Here is a 23,928-nt window from a genome sequence, read left to right as displayed (position 1 = left end):
TGAATCAATACTGCTGATGCATTTATGATCTTTATTTTCATCGGATGTGTTTCATGTAGAACAAAAAAGGTGACACCCTGTTTTATAAATAGAGCACTTAAGTGATTCACAGACTGACTCAAATGGGGGGGGGAATCCTATAAGTGAAGCTTAATAATCCACGGTTGCACGAAATTAACATTTTCTCTGCTGTACTGTGAGATTTAAACAGCAGTATGTTGGTGTTAGCATTTTTATAACCAGATGGTGCCATTTCATTATTAAATACTTCATACCAGAGAGATCAATGGTTCTTGGGAGTGACATGCTAACTTTTTGTATTTTAAAATAAATGCTTTGGTATCAAGCTCTCATGGGGGGGGGGGAATAGTAAATACCCAGCTGCTGCATTTAAGAGGTATGTGGTAACAGACGAATATTAAGCATAAGGCATTCCATCATGGAAGACAGTTGGGTTACTTTCATAGTTTAGCACTTCAGTTCACCTGCTACTATGAAAGTCACTCAAGTCAGTGTAAAATTAGCACACATAAAAGTCACTAACTGAGGCAATTATGAGATCTTTGTAGCCATTGACTAATGCTTGAGCATAGCATAACTTCATTTATCATCACTGTTTTTATAAAATTCCATGATAGTGCCACCACATCAGTGATTTGAGATATAATTGTCAATGCACAACTTTTGGCAAAAAATCATGATTGTGTATTTGAGCTAAAGAATAAGTGATCTTAAAAGTGGTGTTACCCTATTGATATCAACAGGCCTTACTGTCATTTTTATGTTTCTAAAATCATGCCTGTTTATATAGAAAGTTGTCATTTTTAAAATGACATCTGCATCTAAAATCAGCTCTAGAATATGATTGTCCACTCTCAGCATAGTGGAGTGTAAGGAGGAGGAGAAAACTGGGAGTTCTAGCTCAAGTCCATTAATTCTGCAGCAGACAATGAAGTAGAATCCTTTTGAATGCTTTCAAAAAGTGAAGACATTTCAGGATTTGCTCTGATCTGAGAGTAAAATTCTGCCATCACAGGGCTTTTATCTACATCAGGGATGGTCAATAAGGCAGCTACTGCCCTCATTGCTGAGCGTTTCAGTTCATCTTGCTTCTCAAATTCCTGTTTTACAGAGCCAGCTTTTACCTAAGAAAAATAAGACATTTTAAAAATGACCTTCAGGCAGAAGAAAATAAAATAAAAATCAAACTGACTAGCAATCCTGTAACTGGAGAAATTGCATTGAGCAAGCAGAAGTCTTTGTGTGAGAGGAACAGCAGCACTGAATAAAACACAGAGATCTTACGATGGCTTATAGCAGAGATTTTTAACCTTTTTGAGTCCACAACTCCCTTGGCCAACTGCATTCTTTCTGCAGCACCACTGGGGGGCCCAGGAGCCCAATTACATCACCACTTGCTTGCAAAGCTGGCAGCCTCTCACCCTTTTTCAAACACCCTCCTTGTGGAGTGTTCCCTCAGCCTCTCCCCTCTCCTTGGTGTCTTCTGGGCAGCTGCTACTGTCACCACTGGTCTCCGAATTCCCCACCCCACTCCAAAGAGAAGTGCCTCCCAGAGGCACCATTTGCTTGCGGAGCTTATTAGCCTGGGCTGCTGCAACAAACAGTTGTGCAAGCCTTTGGGAGGCAGAGATGAGATGGGGCATCTGAGGGAGGGAGGGAGGGAGGGAGGGAAGGAAAGAGGGACAGAGGCCGGTATTGCCCGTGGCACCCAGATTATCATTCAAGGCACCCCAGGGTGCCACAGCACACTGGTTTAAAACAACTGGCTTACAGGGTTACCCTCCAGATGTTGGGCTCCCAACTCCCATCAGTCCCAACCAGCAGGTCTAGAGGTTGGGATATACAGGAATTGTATTCCAGCAACCTCTGGAGGACCAAGGGTTAGCTATCCCTGGCTTACAGCAATGAAAGGTAAGTATCCTGTCTAGGCTGAGAATGGAAGGCAGGGGATCGAACAGACCTGGAAGCAAACTGCTCAAGGAAATGAAATATTCGAGCTTTCCTGGTGTATTACCTTTGTAGAGCAAGTTGCTCGCAAGGGTTCAACTAGTCGCTCTAATCTTTGTAGGACTGCATTAGGACAGAGTGTTGAAAGGCGAGCCAGCATAATGAAAGTCAGCATCTAAAAAAAAAAGTGGGGGAGAAAAAGGAAAAGGCTACATGAGCTATTTCCCCCCTGAAGATTTTCACTGCTAGAATTTCCAGTAACTAATGATCACTTTCACACAACAGGTTCAAGCAACCATCATCAGCCTGAAATGAATCACTGCACCAAAGTTCCCATTGTATTTTAAAATGATGGATTTTTCTATGATAAACCAGGGAAGCAAATGACAAAACTCCATTGTTTGGCTGTTTCCCTACTCCTAAAAACTCCGCAAAAATGGCAGTGAGTTGCAGGCCAGCAACACTTCCTCCCTACTCTCCCTTTCCTATGTAGAAGTGATGACCAAATATTGATTGTCTGAGTTTCAAAACCACTAAAAAGGGTTTCAGTATTTAGGAATATATAGGAGAGCTCATGTTCAAACAACACCCAAGTTTAGGCATTCACTTGTGCACAGGGAGGAAGAAAACAGCCTTGTTCTCTACATGGCGTGGGAGGTGAGCAACCTCCAAACAGCCCCTAGTGAAGTAGTAGCAGATGAAATAAGCTGTGCTGCTAATGAAAAGGAGGTAGTTACCCGGATGTCATAATGATCTTTCAAGCCATCTTCCACGTGATTCAAGTACTCGTAAATGTCTAGTCGGTCAAGGCAGCTTTCCAAAAGTGTGTACATGCACTCAAAAGCAGCTTTCCTTACATCAAGGCCATCATCTACTGTGTGTTTGAATGGCCCCATTTCTACCTAAAAAGAGAAAAAGGGGAAATGCTATTATACCTGGTCATTCCAAGTGAGAAGAGCTTTCCTGTAGTCAATATCTGCATGACACCAGCGTCAACAACATTAAATTTGGCTTCTATATCCGCTGCTGCCTCAGATATTCCCCAGAATAGACACAGTCCTTATCCTGAACAGTGAACTATACCACATAGTTGTCCTGATAGGATTGCACTGTAAATCTTTTAAAAAGTTGTACTACAATGGGGAGAACATAATTTCTTGAATTTTATAAATCATTAGAAGGAATGCCAAAATTTATATATGATGAAATGAACAGAACTAACCTGGTAAAAATCACAAATGTCTGCACTCCCCTGCTATACAAAAATTTAAAGCCCATTTATCCTTATCCTGATTAGTGCCTATTTATGTTGGTAATTACTTTTGACATTAAAGCAAAGACATTATCAGCAAAGCATTTTTAATGTGTAAGCTGGGGTTTGAACTGTTTCAGTTGTCAGAAAAACATATGCTACTTCATGCTACTCGTAAGGGCATTAAAATGCTATAGGGTCCATGAAACTAGACGCCAAACCACATTTTCCTCTTTTTTTACAGTGAAATTGCTAAACCAAATGTCAATCTATGTATTCTGTTTATGCAATATATGCAGACTTTAGGTAAACAGAACCTATGGAGTTAAACCAGATAAATCCACACACTTTGCAGGAAAAAGCCAAATCACAATATGAAACTGAAATGGATAATATTATCTACATGGGTCCATACCTCCCGTATCAATTCCCTTCTAATCTTGGTTTCATTATACAGGTGGGGCAGTACTGTGCTGAGCTGGTCTCTGATCAGAGTAGGTTTGTTGTGAGCAGCAGAATTAAACATAGCTAAAGCAACACGTCGAACATTCAAGTCGGGATCCTGAAGTGTTTTTAAGAAGTCACCTGCATAGTAATAGTACAAAAAGCAGCTTTTACTTCAAAACCAGCTGGGAAACAGCAATTGGTCACCTTGTCGCAGATGTAAAAGAAAATATTCTCACAAGATCCAGTATGTTCACCTTTGATCAGCATGGGAACGTCACTATGAAATAAACAGTCTCACCCCATAAAAGACAGACTCAGTAATAATAATAATTATTTGTTATTTATACCATGTCCATCTGGCTGGGTTTCCTCAGCCACTCTGGGCGGCTTCCAACCAAATATTAAAAACAATACAGCGTCAGACATTAAAAACTTCCCTAAACAGGGCCGCCTTCAGTTGTCTTTTAAAAGTAAAAGAGTTGTTTATTGCCTTGACATCTGCTGGGAGGGCATTCCACAGGGCAGGCGCCACTACCAAGAAGGCCCTCTGCCTGGTTCTCTGTAACCTCACTTCTCGCAGCGAGGGAACCACCAGAAGGCCCTCGGTGCTGGACCTCAGTGTCCGGGCTGGATGATGGGTGTGGAAATGCTCCTTCAGGTATACAGGACCGAGGCCTGGGAGCTAATGAAGATCTTTCAGGACCGGTGTTATATGGTCTCGGCAGCCACTCCCAGTCACCAGTCTAGCTGCCGCATTCTGGATTAATTGTGGTTTCCAAGTCACCTTCAAAGGTAGCCCCACATAGAGCGCATTGCAGTAGTCCAAGCGGGAGATAACTAGAGCATGCACCACTCTGGCAATACAGTCTGCGGGCAGGTAGGGTCTCAGCCTGCGAACCAGATGGAGCTGGTAAACAGCTGCCCTGGACACAGAATTGACCTGCGCCTCCACGGACAGCTGTGAGTCCAAAATGACTCCCAGGCTGTGCATCCGGTCCTTCAGGGGCACAGTTACTCCATTCAGGATCAGGGAGTCCTCCACACCAGCCCGCCCCCTCTCCCCAAAGAACAGTACTTCTGTCTTGTCAGGATACCCCATCAACTGAGTCGCACCTACAGAAACTGTGAAAACAAGGTGTCTGCATTGTAGAAACAAGCCACCTTAAACCCTCTTTTCTATATTTCTAACCCTGATGCCCTCCAGATGTTTTGGACTACAATTTTGGACTACAACTAGCCCTAGCCAACATGCAGCTAATCCAAAAACATTGGGAGGGCACAAGGTTGAGAAGGCCTGCAGTGACTAGACTAGCTGCATCTATTATTAACACCATTCCCTTTTCCCTTCATTCTCTGAAAATTAAAACTGGAAACAGAACTCAAATGTATTAGAAATGTCAGAATATATAGCAGCAAGCAATTTCTTTTTGACAAACCTGATCATTCAGTATTGAAATTAGCAACCGCCACATAAACTGAACTGCAGATAAGATGTTTTGTCCAAAGCAACATCTGTGCATAGCTGAAACTGGCTTCCACTCAGACCACAGGACTTTGCCTTTCTCTTCTCGTGGGCCCTCAAAAGTCTGATCTGCAGGAGTTAAGGGACTCTCCAGAGCAGATTTTAGGGCTGTGCAGAGAAAGCCAAGGTCCTGTTGTATGAGCAAAAGCCGTCTTGTACAACCTTTGATTCCATCCATGATTTTTAAAAAATTTTCTTAATTCTTTACCTATGAGGTGGCTCCAAAAAACTACTAAATTCACCTATCCTTAATCTGTGGATAGATTACTGTAGAAATAACCAAGCCATGTATAGAAACAAACAAGTTCCTGCACAAGGAGCATTTCCACGACATAACGAGCACCAAAGGACTACTATCTTCAGGTTGTTTTGAGTTGTGCTCTGGCACCATGTGTGTGCTACCTGGAATGTAATCAGTGCTCTTCAAGTCCCCCATTAAACCAGGGGGGAGGCGAAGAGGAACCAAGCGTAAACTCAATCCCGGTATCCTTTCTCTGCTCTAAAGCATAATGGCTAATATATTGAAGGGGCTTTCTAAAACATGCATTCAGCCTTGCAGTTCCACTGATTGTGGTTAAAGAACAACTCCCCTAGATTATTTATTTTTGAGTACCGGTAAATGGGAATTGCAGGCAGTTAAAGCAAACCTCTTGCACAGCCACTGTGTATTGGTTTATCGTAACAAAACAATGCCTGGTATTCTGATCACCCAGGGAGGTTTCTGTATGAAACAAAGATTTACCTATGCATCCTTTAAGAAGGGGATCAATGGGCTGTGGATGATCTGAAATGGTGAATTTGATTGCAGTTACTACTGTGCTTCGAGCATATGGTGAACCTGCAATCAAAACAGAGGAAAGAATCGTCTTAAGAAGGAGCATAGAGATCAGATAACAACATTTTATTAAGATTGCTATTCAGATTCCGCCACTGCAAAAGACACACAGACACAGACACACACACACACACACACACACACTCAGAGAGAGAGAGAAAGAAATCCAAGCTAAGCCAGCAAACAGAAATATTAAGTGTGCATGGCATACCTTTTTTGGTACTCAAGTGATGTTACCAGCTGGAGGACTAAAACTATAACTAACTTTACATTCATCTCCCTGCTTAAGCCACTTGGCAGACAGCTGCAGTTTAAGCAGGGTGGTCATCTAATGGTCTAATGAAATAAAAATTTTATGCAGCCTGGCAGCAGCTGCACACTGTCAGTAAAAGGGTAGGGTAAAGTGACAAACAAAAATGCTTAATAGTATGAGCAGAATTTTACTGGGAACATTTAGCCTGGCAAAGTAATACTGTATTCTTTAAAATGGGATTTTAAAAACCTTTCCCAGTGCTTTATTCCCAAACATCAACACTGGTTTAAAGAAAATAAAATGTCCGTTTAATTTCATTCTGGAAGCCCACACCTCTGTGATGACTCCTTAATTTCTCCCTCTGCATTAGTCACAGCGATAAGAGCCTACACCCATTTTCTGCAATGCAGAAATTTTCCTCCCAGATGAAGCCCCTTGAAATGGGGAATATAGCCAATTGCTCCCCCATTATATAAAGATAGTCATCCACAGAGCTGCACTCAGACAATTCTGTCACAATAGCAAGCCCAAATGAAATTGGAGCCCTCTTCCACAGTATGCTTATTTTATATACAGTGGTACCTCGGTTTACGAACTTAATCCGTTCCTAAAGTCTGTTCTTAAACCAAATACGTTCTTAAACCAAGGAATGCTTTCCCTAATGAGACTTTCCGCCACTGGTGCTTTTCTATCGTTCGGCTTCCATTGATAGACTGAGGTAAAGTTCGCAAACCAGAACACTACTTCTGGTTTTGTGAAGTTCGTATACCAAATGGTTTGTTCACAGGACTGTTCATAAACAGAGGTACCACTGTATAGAGGTATTTCTATAATGTATCACAAAATAGCAAGGCAGCGTACACTGATAAACATACTTTTTTTGGGGGGGGGGGGATTACAGATAATTTTTAATGTGACTTGGCCTAGTGGTTAACCCAGAACTGCCCATTATATTTGACACCCCTCTGTTAGGCAAATGTTAAGACATCTGAAGTAAACCTACTTTGTTAATACCCTACAGAATATGGTTTCATTAGGAACGTACAAATGTAGAAGAGAACGAGTGTTTGCCCTTTTAAATAAAAACCTAAGAGTTTTTTTCTCTTAAAAACAAATACTGCAGTTTTTTCTTCATAGAGTCATCTAAATACCAGAATAGTCTCCCCCACCCTTTTTTGTTCCCATTTTGTTCTCCTAGCTGGAATATCTCTCTTGCCTTTTCTCCTCCGAAGCTATACACGCATCAATATACAGAAGAGCCAACCAACAAATTATTATAATTTGCTGCAGCATCTAGCAGCCATCCACCAATATTATGAAAATGAATGTAAATGCATAGTTTTTAGTAAGTTTTGTGAGTTTTAGCTGTTTTTATGTCCCAGGTTATTATGCACAGAGAGCTCTTTGATTAAGCCATCTATAAATCCCTCTAACTAAAATACGCCAACCAAAATCACTTTTATCTACTGGAGAGGGAGGCCTTTCCACTAGTTCCAGCTTTAAGGCCTGCCCATGGAGACACCACCTCGGGGGCTTCACTTGACTTCATAAGCGGGCTGCCCTTGCTTCCACAGCACTGGCTCAATGACAGGAGTCATGAAAGGCACCGGGGGCCTTAGTGCCGACAGCATCTCAATAGTGCTACAGTTGGGCTTGGCCTCGTTGTTACCTGACGACAGCTGTTTTTTCAACCTGGGCAGCAGCTGAGAAGGATTCACCACGGTCAGTTTCCCCAGGCACTCGGCGACTACGTTGCGGGTCCCTTCCTCAGTGCATTCGCAGTGTTTGAAGAGCAGGGCCCAGATGTCCTCCACGTAGGGTTTCAGGCTCTCTCCCGGAGAGGAGCTGATGACTTCCTTCAAGGAGTGGAGCAGCAAGTATTGCCGTTTAGGCTGGCCTCCAATCTCTTTGAGCATGAAGGGAAGGTACTCTTTCAGGCTGCCTGCACTGATGTTGCCCAGAGCGTAGGAAGCTGCCGATTTCACCTCTTCGCTGGGCGAAGCGAACGCATCCAATATCACGGCTTTGAGCTCCTTCTGAGCGCTGAGGTTCGTGGTGCGTCCTATTTCGGCCAGCGAAAGGAAGGCCAACATTTTGACAGCGGCGCTGGACTTGGGATTCTTCACATCCTGAATGAACTGGTTGACCACCCCGGGGGCTTCTTTGGGGCACACGGAAGAAAGGGCTGCCACGCACTTTGCAACAGAGTGATAGGCCTGCTTATGTAAATTTGCAGATGCCCCGCCAGGGCTCGAAGTGTAAATAGGGCTAGTCAGCTGCTTCATCAGTTCTGCATAACTCATGTTGACTGTCTTAGTTACAACCAACGCTTGGAAGAAGTCCACAATGGCTTTCAGGGCCCCGCCTTGCATCAGAGGCGAGTAAACAAGCTGAAAGAGTCCCGAGAGAACTGTACCGCTGATCTTGGACAGGGACGAGGGATAAACCTTAGCTAAGGTTGTAAGGAACACGATAGCCACCTGAGAAACGTGCATATCGTTCTCACTGATTAAATCAGGGAGCTCTACTAGAACACATTCAATCATGGCCGGCTTGAGGCTGTCGCTGTAGTTCTTGATCAAGATGTCGAGAGCCGTCAAGGTACTCAGTTTCAAGGCACGCTGATTCTTTCGCAAGAAGGAAGCCAAAATGGGGAATCCTTCTGCAAGAATGGGCCTCAAGTCTATTCTGAGCGGGGAGCTAGCAATTAAAGTTAGCGCTTTGACTGTGGTCAGTCGGGTTATTTCGTTTCTCAGCCTCTCCAGGAAAATCTTCAAGGTTGGCTGGAGATCACTGCTTAGGTAATCTCCAAGGTTGCAAACAATCTGCCCCATGCAAGAGATGGCCCGTTCTTTCACCTCCTGGTCAATGTCAGCAGCTTTCAACCTCTTCAGAGTAGCAGAGAAGAGGTCTCTCACATACGGCTTGGCATCAAACGTACAAGGCACATCCAGGGGCCGGATGATTTTCACCAGCTGCTGCGTAACCAGCAGAGCTTCCGAAGTGATCTTGTAAAAGGGATCCCCTATGCAAATCACAACGGGGGGCAACAGGGCCTTAACATGTGGGTGGAACACATCCCGGGAGTGGTTGCAAAGGACGACGTGAAGAAAAGACAGAGTATCAATCTTCATGTTGGAGGAGCTGGATTTATCAGTCAGGGAGAAGACAATGCCTGTTTGGAGAAAGTATTAGTCAGCTTGGTTCAATTTTTAGAATACAAAGTTAGCTTCAGACAGAATTAAACTCATACAAAAGAGAACTGGGAGGGTGGGGATTTAGTCACAGATAAATTTGCATTCTTTAATAATTTGCACCTTCCGCACAATTTGTTTCATGTACAAATCCCTTTGGGTGCCTTATAACAGCTTACAGAAGTCATTCCCCTACTATATAGCTCCCCGGAGGGCAGGTAACTCTGCTCTCTCACCACACTCCAACTCTATCTAAAGCAAAGGTGTGCTGGAACAAGCTCACCTCAGAACTGGTCACCTGCCATGTCTATGCCAGTGACAGCTCTGAGCAAACACTCTGGCTTGAAGTGATGTGTGCCTCCACTTTGTATGAGAATTTTAGATAAGAAAGGCAATCTACCCTCAACCCATGCAGTTCAAATGGATTTTTAAAGGACTAGATAGTACCAGCTCTTGGCTTCTGCAAAGCCAATGGTAAAATATCCACCGACTTGTTCTGAAGGAGCAGAAGGTTCGCTATGTATGTAAAAGAAGCCACTGTCATATGGTTTAGGTGCATCACATTTGAGAATGAAAAATATTCTATACTGAAAACCTTTTGCCCTGCTACGTCCCCTCCCTCCTGACAGGTTTTACCAGGTACTAGTGCAGGTATGTGATCTGCAAGGCAACCAGGAAGAACATTAGCCAGCTCTGTCAGGAGAGTGAAGCACCCCTGTCTTGACTTGACACTCTTCTCTTTGAGCTGCTTGTGCAAGGCCTTGACGATGTTTGGAACCTGTAAGGTTAGAAAGAAACTCATTAGTAACCCAACACGAAGCTAAAGAAGCAAGTGATCCAAGTCTAAGACTGGGCATTAATCATTTAGTATGGAATGGGAAGGGGAGCCAATTTGCAAAAGGTTTCTGTTATGCAGGAAAGATTATAGTCGTGGATTGTTTCTTCATAATATTCATCAATGTGGACATGGGTGAGCTTCTCAGAGGGGGGCAGAAAGCAAACACATAGTGGATCCAATTCTTTTCAGATAAAAAGTTTTTCACATGGACTATTCTTCCAAAGGTATGTTTTTTAAACAACAACAACAAGTGTACTGTGTGTCCAAACCTTTGGACAGGGGCCATTTTTAAAACTTCAGATCCACCAGAATGTTCCCCCAAGATCTACAAAGTAGGATCATTCCAATCAAGTACATTTCAAATCAGTGCATGCCCTATCTCTGCAGGCACTCAATAGCCACAGACCCCACTGCTATCAAGCTGAGATATGGATTCAGAAAGTGAAACACAACTTTCAAATGGCAGCTAACATTTTCCTCACTTCAGAATAGTAGCTGCTTTGCTACAGCTGCTAGGGAAATCATATTGTTTTGAAAACAATGCAGTGGGTGCTGACGACGAGTTATTTTCTTATTTAATTTTCACAGCACACCACATTTTCATAAGCTGACAGAAGACCCAATTACGTGAATGTTTAGGCACACTATTAATCAAGCTGCGGATTACCTTTCAAGTGGCAGAGCATATGCCCACACCGCCTGGGGTGGGTGCATGGGGTGCATCCCTGAGGTAGGCAGGGGGCAGAGCCCATGTACCACAGTTCAGGAGAGGAGAGGGGCGGCGAAACTGCCACTGACTCTCTTCCTGCTCTCCACCCCTGGTCACACCTGACCCAGGAGCGGAGCTGCTTCAGCCAGGCTCAAGGCATGCCACAGCCGAGGAGGGTGGGCTGGAGCCTTGCCGCCAACTCTCCTGCTCTCCCCCACTCCCGGGTGAGACCTGACCCCGGACCAGAGCTACGGCCAGGCACAGCTTCTTAGCACACAGAGCCAAGCTCCCATGAAGGCGCCTGCTGTGGAGGTGCCTGGTCACTCCCCCCCCCATCAAAATTGCACCTGGACCATGGCTGCCATGACCTCCCCACCATGCTAAACCAGTGCACCTTTCCTCCAAGGCGTCTGCAGAGAGGAAGGGCTCCTCCACAAAATAGTAGGCTGCATCTTCCTGTTACTGCTGTCTACCTACTTATGGAACCAGATCGTCATATCAGAGCAAGCCGTTCCTCATCAGTTGTCTTAAGGGCAACGGAGCTCCATTTGAACCAATCCAGTGAGTCTAATGTAAGTTCAGCGTTTTGAAACCACCTTGTTAAGCCAGGGATAAGGAATCTTTGGCCTTCCAGCTCCCATCAGCCCCAGCCAGCATGGTCAATGGTCAGAAATGATGGGAGTAGGAGTTCAGCAAAATCTGGAGGGTCACGGGTTCCCCATCTCTGTGCTAGGCAGGGTCATCTCTTCAGGCCCCTGGCTCCCTGCTCCATCACTCACCTGGTTCTGGAGCATGGTGAGAGGTATATCCTCCTTGCTTGCCTCATCTGAAGCATGCAACCAACTCTGAATGGGCAGCGTTTGCTTCAACAAAGATATATAAGCACAGAAGATGTCTGCTTTAACATTCTCCTCCCTTTCCTTGAACCTGCTTATTAAAGCCGGTGAGAGTGTTTTGTAGAAATCCTGCAGGAGGTCATGCCTGGTGCTGACAATAGCCTCAAGGCACTTCGCTGCAGATCTGCGAACTTTCCAGCTAATGTCATCATCGTCACTGTACTCATCATCACTTTCTAAGGAGGAAAAGTGGAAAACCAAGCATTAGGAAAGTAGAAAAGTAGGTCTTGACTACTTTAGGGTGTAACGGGTCCTACATCCCATTTCTCTTTTTCAAACAAAGAAACCCAAGCTGGACAATGGGACAATAAACCATCACTTCAAATCTTCCCGTAACACTGCAGTACAATAGGATTTTGATATAGTTTTCCGTCCAGTTAGAATTACAAGGAAAAGGGACAGAGGGACAAACGTCAGTACAGAAAAGACATGTAAAAGGAAAAAGGTCAAGTTGGTTTCATGTCCCAGCAAGAACAAGAGAAGGGGAATCACTCTCTTTCCTTCTGCTAGCTGCTGGATAGACTGGCCTCTCAGTGGATCCTGCTATGGAGGAACAGAGAGTTGAGAAATAGCCAGTCTCAGTCAACACAATGGAAAGAAGCTTGCTATCTCTCCCTCTCATTCAAACAACTGCAGGGAAAAGTAGGCACTGGAGGACTTTTCTGAGAAACAGAAACCAAGTGGCCGTTGATTATAACTAAGCCAGGCCTTGCTGCCTCTCCTGCTTAAAAATGAAAATAATTCTGTTCAGTTGATCCATTTAAACCCATCTTGCAGATGCTCCAAAATTCAACTTGGGCATGTTTTTGGAGAGTTAATTTACAGTTACTTCTAAAGCGATGAACACATTGTTTTCATGTTCTGCTGACCATGGAAAGATGAGTCTCTCCATGCCAGCCTCTGGGCTGGATGGCTCAGGAAAGAGGCAGAGGTTTGAAAGGACTGTTCAGGATACTGATGGTGCAGCCCAGGCTTCTCTGAATATATCACCATCAGATTCCAAAGCATGCCGTACCTTGTTCCTCATCCTCCCCATTTTCAGTTTCCATCATTTCTTCTTCATCCTCCTCCTCGTTGTCATAGTTATAGTTTGGGTCATAAGTGATATATTTGAGGCACAATGCTGTCACGCTAGGAAGGTGAGGGCCAATTTCTTTTGGACACCTTTGAAAATAGCAAGGAAAGCTCAAATGAAAATGGAATAAAATACCTAATTCAATAAATAGTATTCTCCATACAACCAATTAATAACAGTCTCTGGCACCCCCAAGGCTTGAAACACCTGACATCAGTTTCAAAAACTTCACCATGCACATATGACCCTCTCGAAGCGCTGCTTATTCATTTCAACAAAAAGGCCAGATTCACATGCACAAAGGAGTATGTATGCAATCAGGGTTCTGCTGAAATCATTCTGGAAACTGATATTTGCATAAAATCGTTATCTGGACCAGATACAATTCCACAACTAGACCACTCTAGGCAGGATCACAGGAGAGGTTCAGTGTGTAAAAATTTCCCATGATTAACAGTTATACAAAGCACAAGATCTCTTTTCATAATGCCCAATTCAATCTCTCTCTATTCCTGTCTTTTTTAAATGGCATAAGCCCTCTTCTTCATTTTATTTAACCTTTAGAACAATGAGGAAAAGGAAGTTATAATCTTCCCTGAAAACAAACTATTGGGGATTTCAGCTACAGAAACATGACTCAAGTTTCAATTATTTTAGAACTGCAACTCTTCACTGCAAAATTTCCAGATCCACCAGATGTGTCCCACTTGATAGGTCTCCATTCAGTGGTAAGTCCCTTTCCAGCAGGTGTGGTTATGTCACATAAGGAAGTCATTACACAGGCATGCAAGGGGGCCAGCCAACCATCTAGAAAATATCACTGGAGGGCTCCTGAAACACATTTGCCTTAACCAGACAGCACAGATTTCTGGATAGCAGCTTATTGGAAAGCAGACCCTTCACAACGCCCCCCCCCCCAAAAAAAATACACAAAGCAACATTGCATGCTGAACTTTGCGTGTCACGGAAAACCAGACCATGATAAACATACACAAACCTTCTCACAAAAGACTCAAAGGCTTGGAAGCAATATTCCCTCAGCTCATCATCCTCAACGTTGCAGTACTGAACAATTAAGGGGATCATCTTTTCCAGATAGTCTCCTAGAAGACAGCGAAGGAGTGAACCATTAAACATAAAATTTCCCAAGCCTAGTGAGTAGTCACTCCTGATAGTGCTGGAAGTAAAATCTGAAATATCATCAGTTTTTCAGACATATCATATTGCATAACTATCTCTACAACATGAAAGGGAGCCTTTATCCAGTGACAGCAGTCCAATAGCAGTTTGCATGTTAGAAATCAATAGATCTGGGACCACATAAATCCAAGAAAACAGTAGCAACCGCAGTGAGAATATCTCCTTCATCCTCAGTTTAAATCACCCGCTGAATTTTTTTTATTGCTTACAATTATCCATATAGAGCATTTTCCCAGCTCATTTGCTGGAGCCATCTGAATTGATCTGTTCTGTATATATCTTTGACACTTTCTTCACTCCTATTATTTGCTAGTGGCCTGCTTAGGCCAGAAAGCTGGGCTCTCATACACCTGGGCTTCTTCCAGCCCCATTGATCCTAGTATAAAAGGTTCTTAGCTTACCCAAGCAATAAAAACTGCCTTTAGCTCCTGCTTATGCTGTAACATACTCACAAGTTGCTACAGCAGGAAAAGATGTTATGGTAGTACAACTAGATCCCCAAGATATTCATTCAGGAGTTCAAAATAGGCTCAGGTAAAAATCCCACCTCACTAGAAGAATGAAACCAAGAGCTAAGGGGGAAATATAGGCATAGAAATCCACTTGGGTAACAGCAGTCACAAGTGGCAAAGCCTTCGCAAAACAAGACTTACCTATGCGGTGCCCAGCCTGCCTGCTGATTCCAGCAATACACTGGATATATGTTCTGGTGGTAGATGTGGAGTTGTTTCTCTTCAGCTCTGCTAAGAGGTGCTCCATAAGCTCTGCAAAGATGTTCCCATTGCAAGTCAAAACCAAGTGGCCAAGGGCAATGATGGCCCTTTTGCGCACGGCCAACCTGGGACTTGTCAGCTGAGGAAGGAGGCAGTTCAGGATTGAGGAATGGAAGGAATACAGAGTCCCCCCTAACCTGCAGCCATGGGCAAGAGACACAAGAGACTCATGTCAGCATCATTCCTCGCCAAATAGCGGCCACATAAACGCCATGAAGAAACAACTTGCCGGCACTTCTCTACACCTCTCTACAACAAAATGAGGAACAGAATTCACATATTTTCCTATCAACACAGTTTTTAAGAACAAGTTCATTAAAACCAAGTTATGGATACTGCCTGAACTGATTTTTCTCTAATGTGTCATTCGCTTGGTGCCAGGGAAATAACACACGTAGTAAAGCATAATAATGTTTCTGTGCTCTTCATCTCTAGAAAGCTGCTGCAGACGCAACCTACTACACAACTGTTTGAAACATTTTCTTTATACCTGCTCAAAATATCTGACAAGATGTCAAGAGCTTCAAGCTGCACAGAGACATCTTCTTGCTTTCCAATGGCTCCAGTAAGCTGGGCTGTGATTTTTTTGCATACGTTGGCTGTCATAGTGGAACCTATTAGGGTGGGGAGAAAACCAGAATTAAGGGGTGAATGAATGAAACTCTATTTGCATCAGCCATAGCAACAAAAAAAATTACAATATACACAGAACAAAATAAAAGTCGATTATATAAAACACAGTTTAGCTTCCTGAATTTGCAGTCAGATAGTGGACCTTATTCTGATTGCCCCACCTAGAAACCTGGCAACCTTTGTAGTCATCTGCTCCTCTTGATCTGCCAGGAGAAACGACACTGTGGCTGTGGTTGGGCGACCCGGAATGGTCAACAAAAGAGGGGAATTAAGGGGTTTGAAAAAGAACAAGGAAATCTAGCAATGCTTCAAATGTAGATTATCTCCCTTCGACTGCAACAATTTTTAGTCAGAGTGGTAAGATTTGCATTAAGTCCCGGTGTAATTTTCAACAATTTCATTTCTAGCTTTAAAAGTAAAATAAACCCTTTCCACTCAGGACATGAATGCATTTCTGTTTAATAGCTTCTAGCGTTTGTGTCAGGGGTTCAGGAGCAGAGTCACAGGAGAGGGAGGAAGTGGAGAGCGAGGGGGAAGAGTCCGAAGGAAATGTCAGCGAGGACAGCAGTCCGAGGTCTCTGAGTCTCTCCAGTGACTCGGAAGATTCACAGAAAGGGGCCCCCATAGTCAGGGCAAGGGGAGTGCCCAGGGGGGCACCTCGAGAAGAAGGGGCCAGAGGGGACTCAGAGAGTAGCAGCTGGAAATCCGGACCAGCGTCCCCCCCAGAGCGCAGTAGGGGGGAGGAGTCCCAGGCATCGGGATCAGGGGGCGCGCGGGCAGCGGGAGAACGGGAGGCAGGAGGGACCACACCCTCGTCAGGGAGCGAGGAAACGGTCATCAGGAAAGTTAAACGCGCGCGCGCGCCAAGTTCAAATGTACAGGAGGGCGGCAAGGTGGGCAGCCCGGGTAGGGAGCCAGGTCCTAAAGCCCGCCGAAGAGAGGGGGAGGAGTCAGAGGGGTCAACGTCTGCCTCAGAAGAGTCCAGGAGGGAGGAGACCCCAGGGGGTAGTAGGACCCAGAGGAAGAGAGAGAGAAGGAAGAGGTGGAGTAAGATTAGAGTCTTAAACTGGTGCGCAGGGGGCGGAGACTCAGACGGAGCTTCGCCAGTCTAGAGTCCAGATGTAGAGCTGGGACGCTGAGGCTTTGAAATGGAAACTATTCTTCAATAAAGACTTTGATATGTTACTACCGGCTAGCGTTGGTCCTTGGTGAGCTGGGACCCGGAGCCAGCCCTGACAGTTTGGAAAAGGAATTTTACAAAACTTCAAATAGGAGAGTTTTGGTTTTGGTTTTGTGCGTTTTACCTGTAGATGGAGGAGGCAACTCAGAAATGACCGTCTTCAGCCCAATACTGGAGATGTCCCGGAGCTGTTCCTTATCCGATAACATGTTTGTACACAGTGTATCAACAATTGTTTCCACCTGATATTCTTTCACTTTGCTCACCAAAGGGCCCAAACTGCAATGTCAGGGTGAGGGGGTGGCAAGGAAGAAAGAGGTAAGAGGTATCACACATGAAATGAAGTTGTTCCCAATAGAAATCTTCTGTAGACAAGGCTTGGAAGATGACAGCTATAAAGGAAATACTGTACTCATGGGAGCAAACATAGGAACTTGCCTTATACCAGGGGCATCTTTCACAAGGCAATACTGGGAGATGGCAAGTCAAGCAAAAAAAAAAAAAGTACAAGCAAATATGCACACACATATGCTGTAGGATCATCCATAATCCCCTCAAGGGTTGTGTCTGTGGACAGGATCAGCAGGCAAAGCCACAAACCAGAAACTGAACCTACATTGTGTGAAACAGCAAGATTTCATACAGGGTGAAAAGCAAAATACAAGACGACATAGCCTACGCAAAACCTGTCCAAGCCTCCTATGGATTACTTAGCAGTTTTACGTTAAAAACTCAAGTACTGCTGTAGCTTATGTAGAGGGGTCTTACCATTTGACAGCCAGGTTTTGAACCTCCCCGTTTTTGTCTTCAAGTAATTTTAGAAGCATTTTCACAACCTTTTTCTCACTGTCTTCGTCTAGCTTTATGGAATCTTTCTGCAGTTCCATCATCAGGTCATTGGTAGCCATAAACCTGGGGTGGGGGACACACACACACATATCAGCAATAGGTTGTATTGATTGGCGCAAGCAGTTCCATTTTAAAAGGGTTGACAGCAGAATGGAAGATTAAAATCCATAGAGCTGGGGTGCAAGGAAGAACAAACCTTTACCAACAGTAACTAATCCATAGCTTGCCTACTAGTTAAATCAATATACAGAATCCCCTTAACTAAAGATAACCAGGCATATGGAAGCAAAGGATTTACTTAGCTTAAACCATTTTTTTATTTTAAAAAACCTCAATCTTCCCAACACAACCACGTTTAATTCTGCACATACTGAATGAATGGAGAGATGTGCATGACTTACGGTAAGTATTTACAGCAGCAAAACACCAATGGGACAATGGCATAGTCCATCTGTTGCACCAAAGTGTGAAGCAGCTCTGAGAGCCTTCACTAGCTGAATTAGTTATATGTATCTTCCCATCTATTCTCAAGTGCATGGTTTACAATTAGAGAATGTTAAGCTTATACCAAAGTGCTATGCCAGACACAAAGCCAGCACTTTATCAACTGGTGCTGGAAGAGGCAGTGCTACACAGAAACAAAGCTTGGTCCACACCTCAGTGTTTAATATTGGCACTTCCCTAGAGATACTACTACCTATTGCAAAACATCATTTCTCCGGGATCATGTACAAAGTGCAGCTCCCAATGCTGCATAATCTCCAGCCCTAAACAGCCATTCTTAATGTACCATTTATCTTTGCTTGAGAATCATTAGCACATAATTTGGACAGGGCAGGGGAAGCTGTTAATATTTGGCAAAATCAGATGCGAAGGACTTCAAAGCTTTCAGTGAGGGATTAGCCTTGAGAATTGGGACAGGATTTTCTACATATTTGGGGATAGGGTGAAAACTCACAGAAAGGCATTATTTGCAAACGCTCCATATATAAAGGTGAACAAGTAGCGTACAGGAAGCAGACCTAGGCACACCAAAGAGCTGACCATTTCAATGGCACCCACAAGGTGTTTACTAAAAACCTGTGGTGTTACAGGTAAGGCGTTATCACCATTCATAGGCCAAGCCTGACTTGTGAATTCCTCACAGCAGATGTGTGCCACAGTCTAAACTTCTCTCTATTGCCTTCTCTGCATTTTTTACTCTCTTCCATATCTATATCCAGGGCTTTTTTCCCCAGCCAGAGTTCACAGGAGATCAGTTCCAGCACTTCTTTTTCTAGAAAAGTAGCACTGTCTAAATCAACTTTGGGGAGAAGAGATGGAATAAATGGAAATGAAAAAGGCTTCCTTATGAACCTAGAGTTATTTGAAATGTACTGTATATGAAAATATACAAAGCCCCAATCAACCTCTCCTACCTAGTTCTTTCCCCCTTTGTTGCTGTTGCAAAAACATGAACAGGGAAGTGGGGAAAGAGAAGAGGAAATAAGAGGAGCTCTTCCTACACATACTTCCTGGTAAGGGCAGACAGAGCCAAAGAAGTATGCAGTATGTAGAAACATAAATGCATTTGGCCTATTGCTCCAACATTAGTCCTGCAGCTGCCTCACCACCACCATTATGAAACTAGTCACCAACCACGATATTATCCACTGTGTTAGCTGCAAGCCACACAGGTAGGATCTTCAAAAAGTAGGTATATAAGGCTGAAATTTTATATACTCTTACCAGGGAGTACATTCCATTGAATTCAATAGGATTTACTTCTGAATAGACATAGTTAGGATTGTGCTGTAGGTCAGCATCAATATACCGGTTTTTTGTGGTTGCTGCAAACCTTATAGCTATACCTAGGCCCACACCTCACTTGAGTATAGTGACTCCACATGTGGCATTAATGAGATCACCCAACCCTCACTGCTGTGCCAATGTGATGCCCTTGGCCTGCTCCTAATGCCTCAGAGTGGGATGTTCTATCAGAGTAGAAGTCATTATCTTCATTCTCATCACACATGGACTAATCACAGAACCTCACAAGTTTATGCCTTAAAGCTGCCACCTAGACACACCTACTCGGAAGCAAGTTCCACTGAAATCAGTTGGGCTTTGTTCAGAATATATTCATTTAAGATCAGAATATAATAACTTTAAAAAAAACTTGTTTGGAGTTAATTATCCCATTAAGGTTTTATCTAAAATATTTAATAACTACAGTATTCCTTCTGAAGACTTTTTTAAAAAAGGACTTCTGCTTAAAACTGGAATCTCAAAAGAGCTGAACTCTCAGTTATATGTAACCACCAGAAATAAGGTTAAAATAGTAAGCTTTCAAAATACACAACTCAGGCATATAATTGAGACACTGAAAAATGAGTACAACTGGTTCAGGGCCTTTAATAAATTCACAGTGCAATTGGAGGCATGCTGTCTCAGAAGTCAGCCCCAGTGGATTCAATAGAGCTTCCTCCCATGTGTTTACAGGAATACTTTATTTTCAACACATATTATACACACAGTAAAATAGTGTACTGTATAAACAATTATGTTTATTCACTAGGCCATCACCACACTGAAATGTAAACATATTTCAATATCATTCCCCCAAATATACAGTGGTACCTCGGGTTACATACGCTTCAGGTTACAGGCGCTTCATGTTACAGACTCCGCTAACCCAGAAATAGTACCTCGGGTTAAGAACTTTGCTTCAGGATAAGAACAGAAATCGGGCTCCAGCGGCGCGGCGGCAGCGGGAGGCTCCATTAACTAAAGTGGTGCTTCAGGTTAAGAACAGTTTCAGGTTAAGAACGGACCTCCAGAATGAATTAAGTACTTAACCTGAGGTACCACTGTAATCAAATTCTATTCATGAGTACAGTAGTCAAGTATAAATCACACTGGTATTAGAAGGTGATGAGACACCATACCAGCCCAATACCGTTGGCACATCAAGCACACGATAGATACCCTGATTCCTCCTCACAATTTTGAACACAGAACGTAATTTTTTTTTGCATTCCTCAAGTACAGGTAACCCTAACCAGAATCCTAGTGCTTGGATTTAGACCAATTTAGGCCACACATTCCATGGAAACCAAAGGGATTTCCTTCCTTCCTTCCCTCTTGGGAATGTGCAACTCTATTAGCCCCATACTCTGGAGAGCAGAGCTACAAATCCTCTTTTACACATTTGGTGGCTGATTTCCCACCCACTCCTCTTACTTAGTCATACTGTATAGTGAATCCTTCAAATATACATCCTATGCAGCCGTAACCTACAGCCCCTTTTCAGCGGCTGCTTGCAAAGACTTGAATGCGTCTTCTTCCAGATACAACTGAACTTCAGTTTGGTTTCCTCCAAACACCAGGGCTTAGTTGGCTATTATTCCCCAGCTTTGCGAGATCAGATTTGTTTTTCTTTAAAGATGCACTGAAGGCGACCAATCGTCTCCCAAACGGTAACAGCTGATTAGGAAGATTCCCCACCCACTCCCACCATGGCCCACTGCAGCTGTCTAGCAGCAGTGCATCTCTACCTCGGTCTAGGAGGAGGAACATAAAAGGTTATCATAACATCAGCTACCCAGTGAGAAATTTTAGGACGGTAGTATTCTCCTTCTCAACCCTGGAAGCCTGCAGTACGTTTCATATCCGTCTTATTAGCCCTGTCTATAGATACAGCACACACTAAAGGCCCCATGGTATAGGGGGGAGGGGCGATATTGCACTGACTACAGCCAGTGAATCTCCTTACTTCATATCATCCCCTTTAGAAGGGTGTCCTTTTTCAGGCGTAGGTATTTTTAAAAAACCTCCCCCTCTCCCACAACCCCCTCCCTCTAAAAGGTTTGCAAGCAAACACGCAAACACACACACACGTGTGTGCAATCCAAAAAGCCAACAACATACGAAACCTCAAAACATGACTTTACAACATGCACCCACGCAGAATATTATATGCACCAAACGCTACCAAAGCTCGGGTCCTACCTAAAATCTTTGTCGGTGGATGTCATCTTCTCCAAAAGGTTGGAGATGTGATAGGATATGTTAGTCATCTTGGACAGCTGGCCTTGGAAGACGATCTCTTCTGTGCAGCCTGTTTTAAAATATTATATAGGTGTTCAGGAAGGAGTTGAAGTTTCTTGCTGCCCTAAGAAGGGGTTCCTTCTGCTGGAGATCTGCATGGAGAATATGGCGACAGGAGGGACACCGTGAGACGGGGGTAGTGTTTTTCCTCTCTCTCTCTCTCTTTTTCCTCCCTCTCCTACCCCCTCCCCTGGTTAGAAGTCGCTGGAAAAGCTGAGCCCCTGCACTGTTATCATAGGATATATATAGCCTATAGTCGGGGCTACGGCTGGGCCGAGGGCGCCACCTACTGGCAGATATCCGCAGCCTCTCAAGTTACAGGAGAGGGGGGAAGAGAACGCAGCAGCTGCTGCGCGTCTTTTCACCCCATTCCAGAGGATGCTCTGCTATATTACTGCAGTGGGACTGCAGGTGTTTGCTAACATCCTGCATCTTCTTGCAATGAAAGAAGCACCAGCGATAAATCACCCCCTCCGTGCTGGGTGCATGGTGGGGTCAGCTGAAATTAATAGCTGACATGGGGGTGGGCTTGTCTTGAATATCAACTTCTCTCTAGAAATTAATCAACTGTTCCCCCAAATGGAAGAACAGGCACAGCTACTCACTGTCTGCACAGCGCTTTCTAAATTGAAGAAGAAATAATATGCAATATTGTTTTTTTTTAAAAAACCCAGCTACATGCAAGCTGAGATCTCTGAAGGAATAAATATAAAATTCTTTAAGTGAAATAGTATGGAAAAGGAGAAGGGTTGCAGCACATGACAGGGCATCTGCTTTGGCATGCAGGAGGTCCCAAGTTCAGTCCTCAGCATCTCCAGGTAGGGCTGGATAGGCTTCCTACCTGAAACCCTGAAGAGTCGCTGCCAGGCAGTGTCAACAATACTAATCCAGATGAACTAATGGCCTGACTCGGTGTATGGCAGCTTCCTATGTTCCTATGGAAGCGGTTTATTTATAAATTACTTACAAACCAATCCCCTGAAAATTTTGGCATAGCTAAACCTACTGAAACAAACTGGCTTTTGTAGCAGAACTCTGCATAGGACCAGATTGCCAACAGGGATTTCAATGGGAAAGTATTGCTGGGTCCTCTTGCCCTCCCACATAACCTTTCTTGGTAAGCCATTTTTATTTCTGTTGTACAGATGAGTAAGTGCATGTAAGACCAATAGCCACAAACCGATTTTCTAGTGGCAACTTACACTAGCTCTGTGACTGTTTTAACTTGTATCTAGAATCTACTTACCTGGCGTCAGGTACTGTACATACCCCTGCCCAAAGAACATGCTTTTCCAGAGCTTTCAAAACTTTCTCATTGCAGGTAACAAACTGAAAATATTTAATGATTGCAAACAAATAAACCACTCTACTCTTTGAAATGAACATTAAGTAACTGCTACTTTTTTGCTGATTTGTGGGCTCAACTTTCCACATACGATACAGCTTACAGTACACAAAACTGTTCAGTGTAACTTTAGTATTTTGTAGGAATAAATTTACATTTCTATGGGAAGCAATATATAATATGAATTTGGAAAAAATATGAAAAGACTGTTTTCAGAATAAGAGAACTTGTGTTCAGATGACAGTCTGTAGAGTCTTTGGTGAGGTACTTTATCAAAAGCTTTTTGAAAGTCTAAGTACACCATGTTGATAGGATCATCTCTATCTATATGCTTGTTGACACTGTCAAACAACTTTCTTAAAGTTTTGTGAGGCAGGACTTACCCTTGCAGAACCCATGCGGATTCTGCTTCTGCAGCACTTGTTCTTCTATATGCTTGGTAGTTACATCTTTAATGATACTCTCCACCAGTTTTCTCACAACATATATTAAGCTAATTGGCTGGTAATCTCAGATCTCCCTGCTTTCCAGTCCGCAGGTGTGGGGCTGACAAATTTTATATTTATTTTCTGGCAAAAAGATCAGCAATCTGACTGTTGAGTTCTCTCCAGTGGATGCCATCCAGACCCAGAGATTTGAGAGTTTTTCTATTGCCAAAAAGTCCTAGAATTCTTGCAGTGCTATTTGCCTCAGTTTCTCATTCTTGAAAAAGTTCATTCAGGCCCAGAGGTTGTATCCTACATCTTCTGCTGTGAAGAAAGCAATTTCAGCTTCTCTTGCATACATTCACTCCAATATACAAATGCATAGCCCATTTTTAGCTTCTTAGCAGCAGTTATGAGGCAAGTCACCATTGCCCTTGGGAGCCAG

General features: G+C 43.6%; 1 protein-coding gene across 3 annotated transcripts; it reads right to left on the bottom strand.

Moving 5' to 3' along the window:
* On the bottom strand, window positions 1-23,656 carry LOC310670091 (cullin-associated NEDD8-dissociated protein 1-like). Of its 3 annotated transcripts, XM_083424684.1 has the most exons (16): window positions 23,442-23,656; window positions 21,615-21,805; window positions 17,544-17,687; window positions 16,900-17,054; window positions 15,453-15,576; window positions 14,843-15,099; window positions 13,987-14,092; window positions 12,930-13,078; window positions 11,798-12,090; window positions 10,108-10,249; window positions 7,947-9,452; window positions 5,932-6,027; window positions 3,636-3,805; window positions 2,706-2,870; window positions 2,036-2,143; window positions 1-1,145 (listed from the first exon to the last, which is right to left on the bottom strand). In XM_083424684.1, the coding sequence occupies exons 2-16, from the start codon at window positions 21,680-21,682 to the stop codon at window positions 918-920; spliced, it is 3,711 nt and encodes a 1,236-aa protein (XP_083280810.1). In that variant the 5' UTR covers window positions 21,683-21,805; window positions 23,442-23,656; the 3' UTR covers window positions 1-917. The 3 variants fall into 3 exon arrangements, with proteins under 3 accessions (XP_083280810.1, XP_083280809.1, XP_083280811.1); XM_083424683.1 differs by lacking the exon at window positions 23,442-23,656 and having other exon boundaries at window positions 21,615-22,007; XM_083424685.1 differs by lacking the exon at window positions 23,442-23,656 and having other exon boundaries at window positions 15,453-16,063; window positions 16,833-17,054; window positions 21,615-21,934.
* Between the last annotated feature and the right edge of the window lie 272 nt (window positions 23,657-23,928).

This window comes from Podarcis tiliguerta, assembly GCF_965153285.1.
Source record: "Podarcis tiliguerta genome assembly, chromosome: 2".
NCBI lineage: Eukaryota > Metazoa > Chordata > Lepidosauria > Squamata > Lacertidae > Podarcis > Podarcis tiliguerta.
The sequence above is the reverse complement of the archived record's forward strand: the minus strand, read 5'-3'. Positions and strand labels throughout refer to the sequence as shown.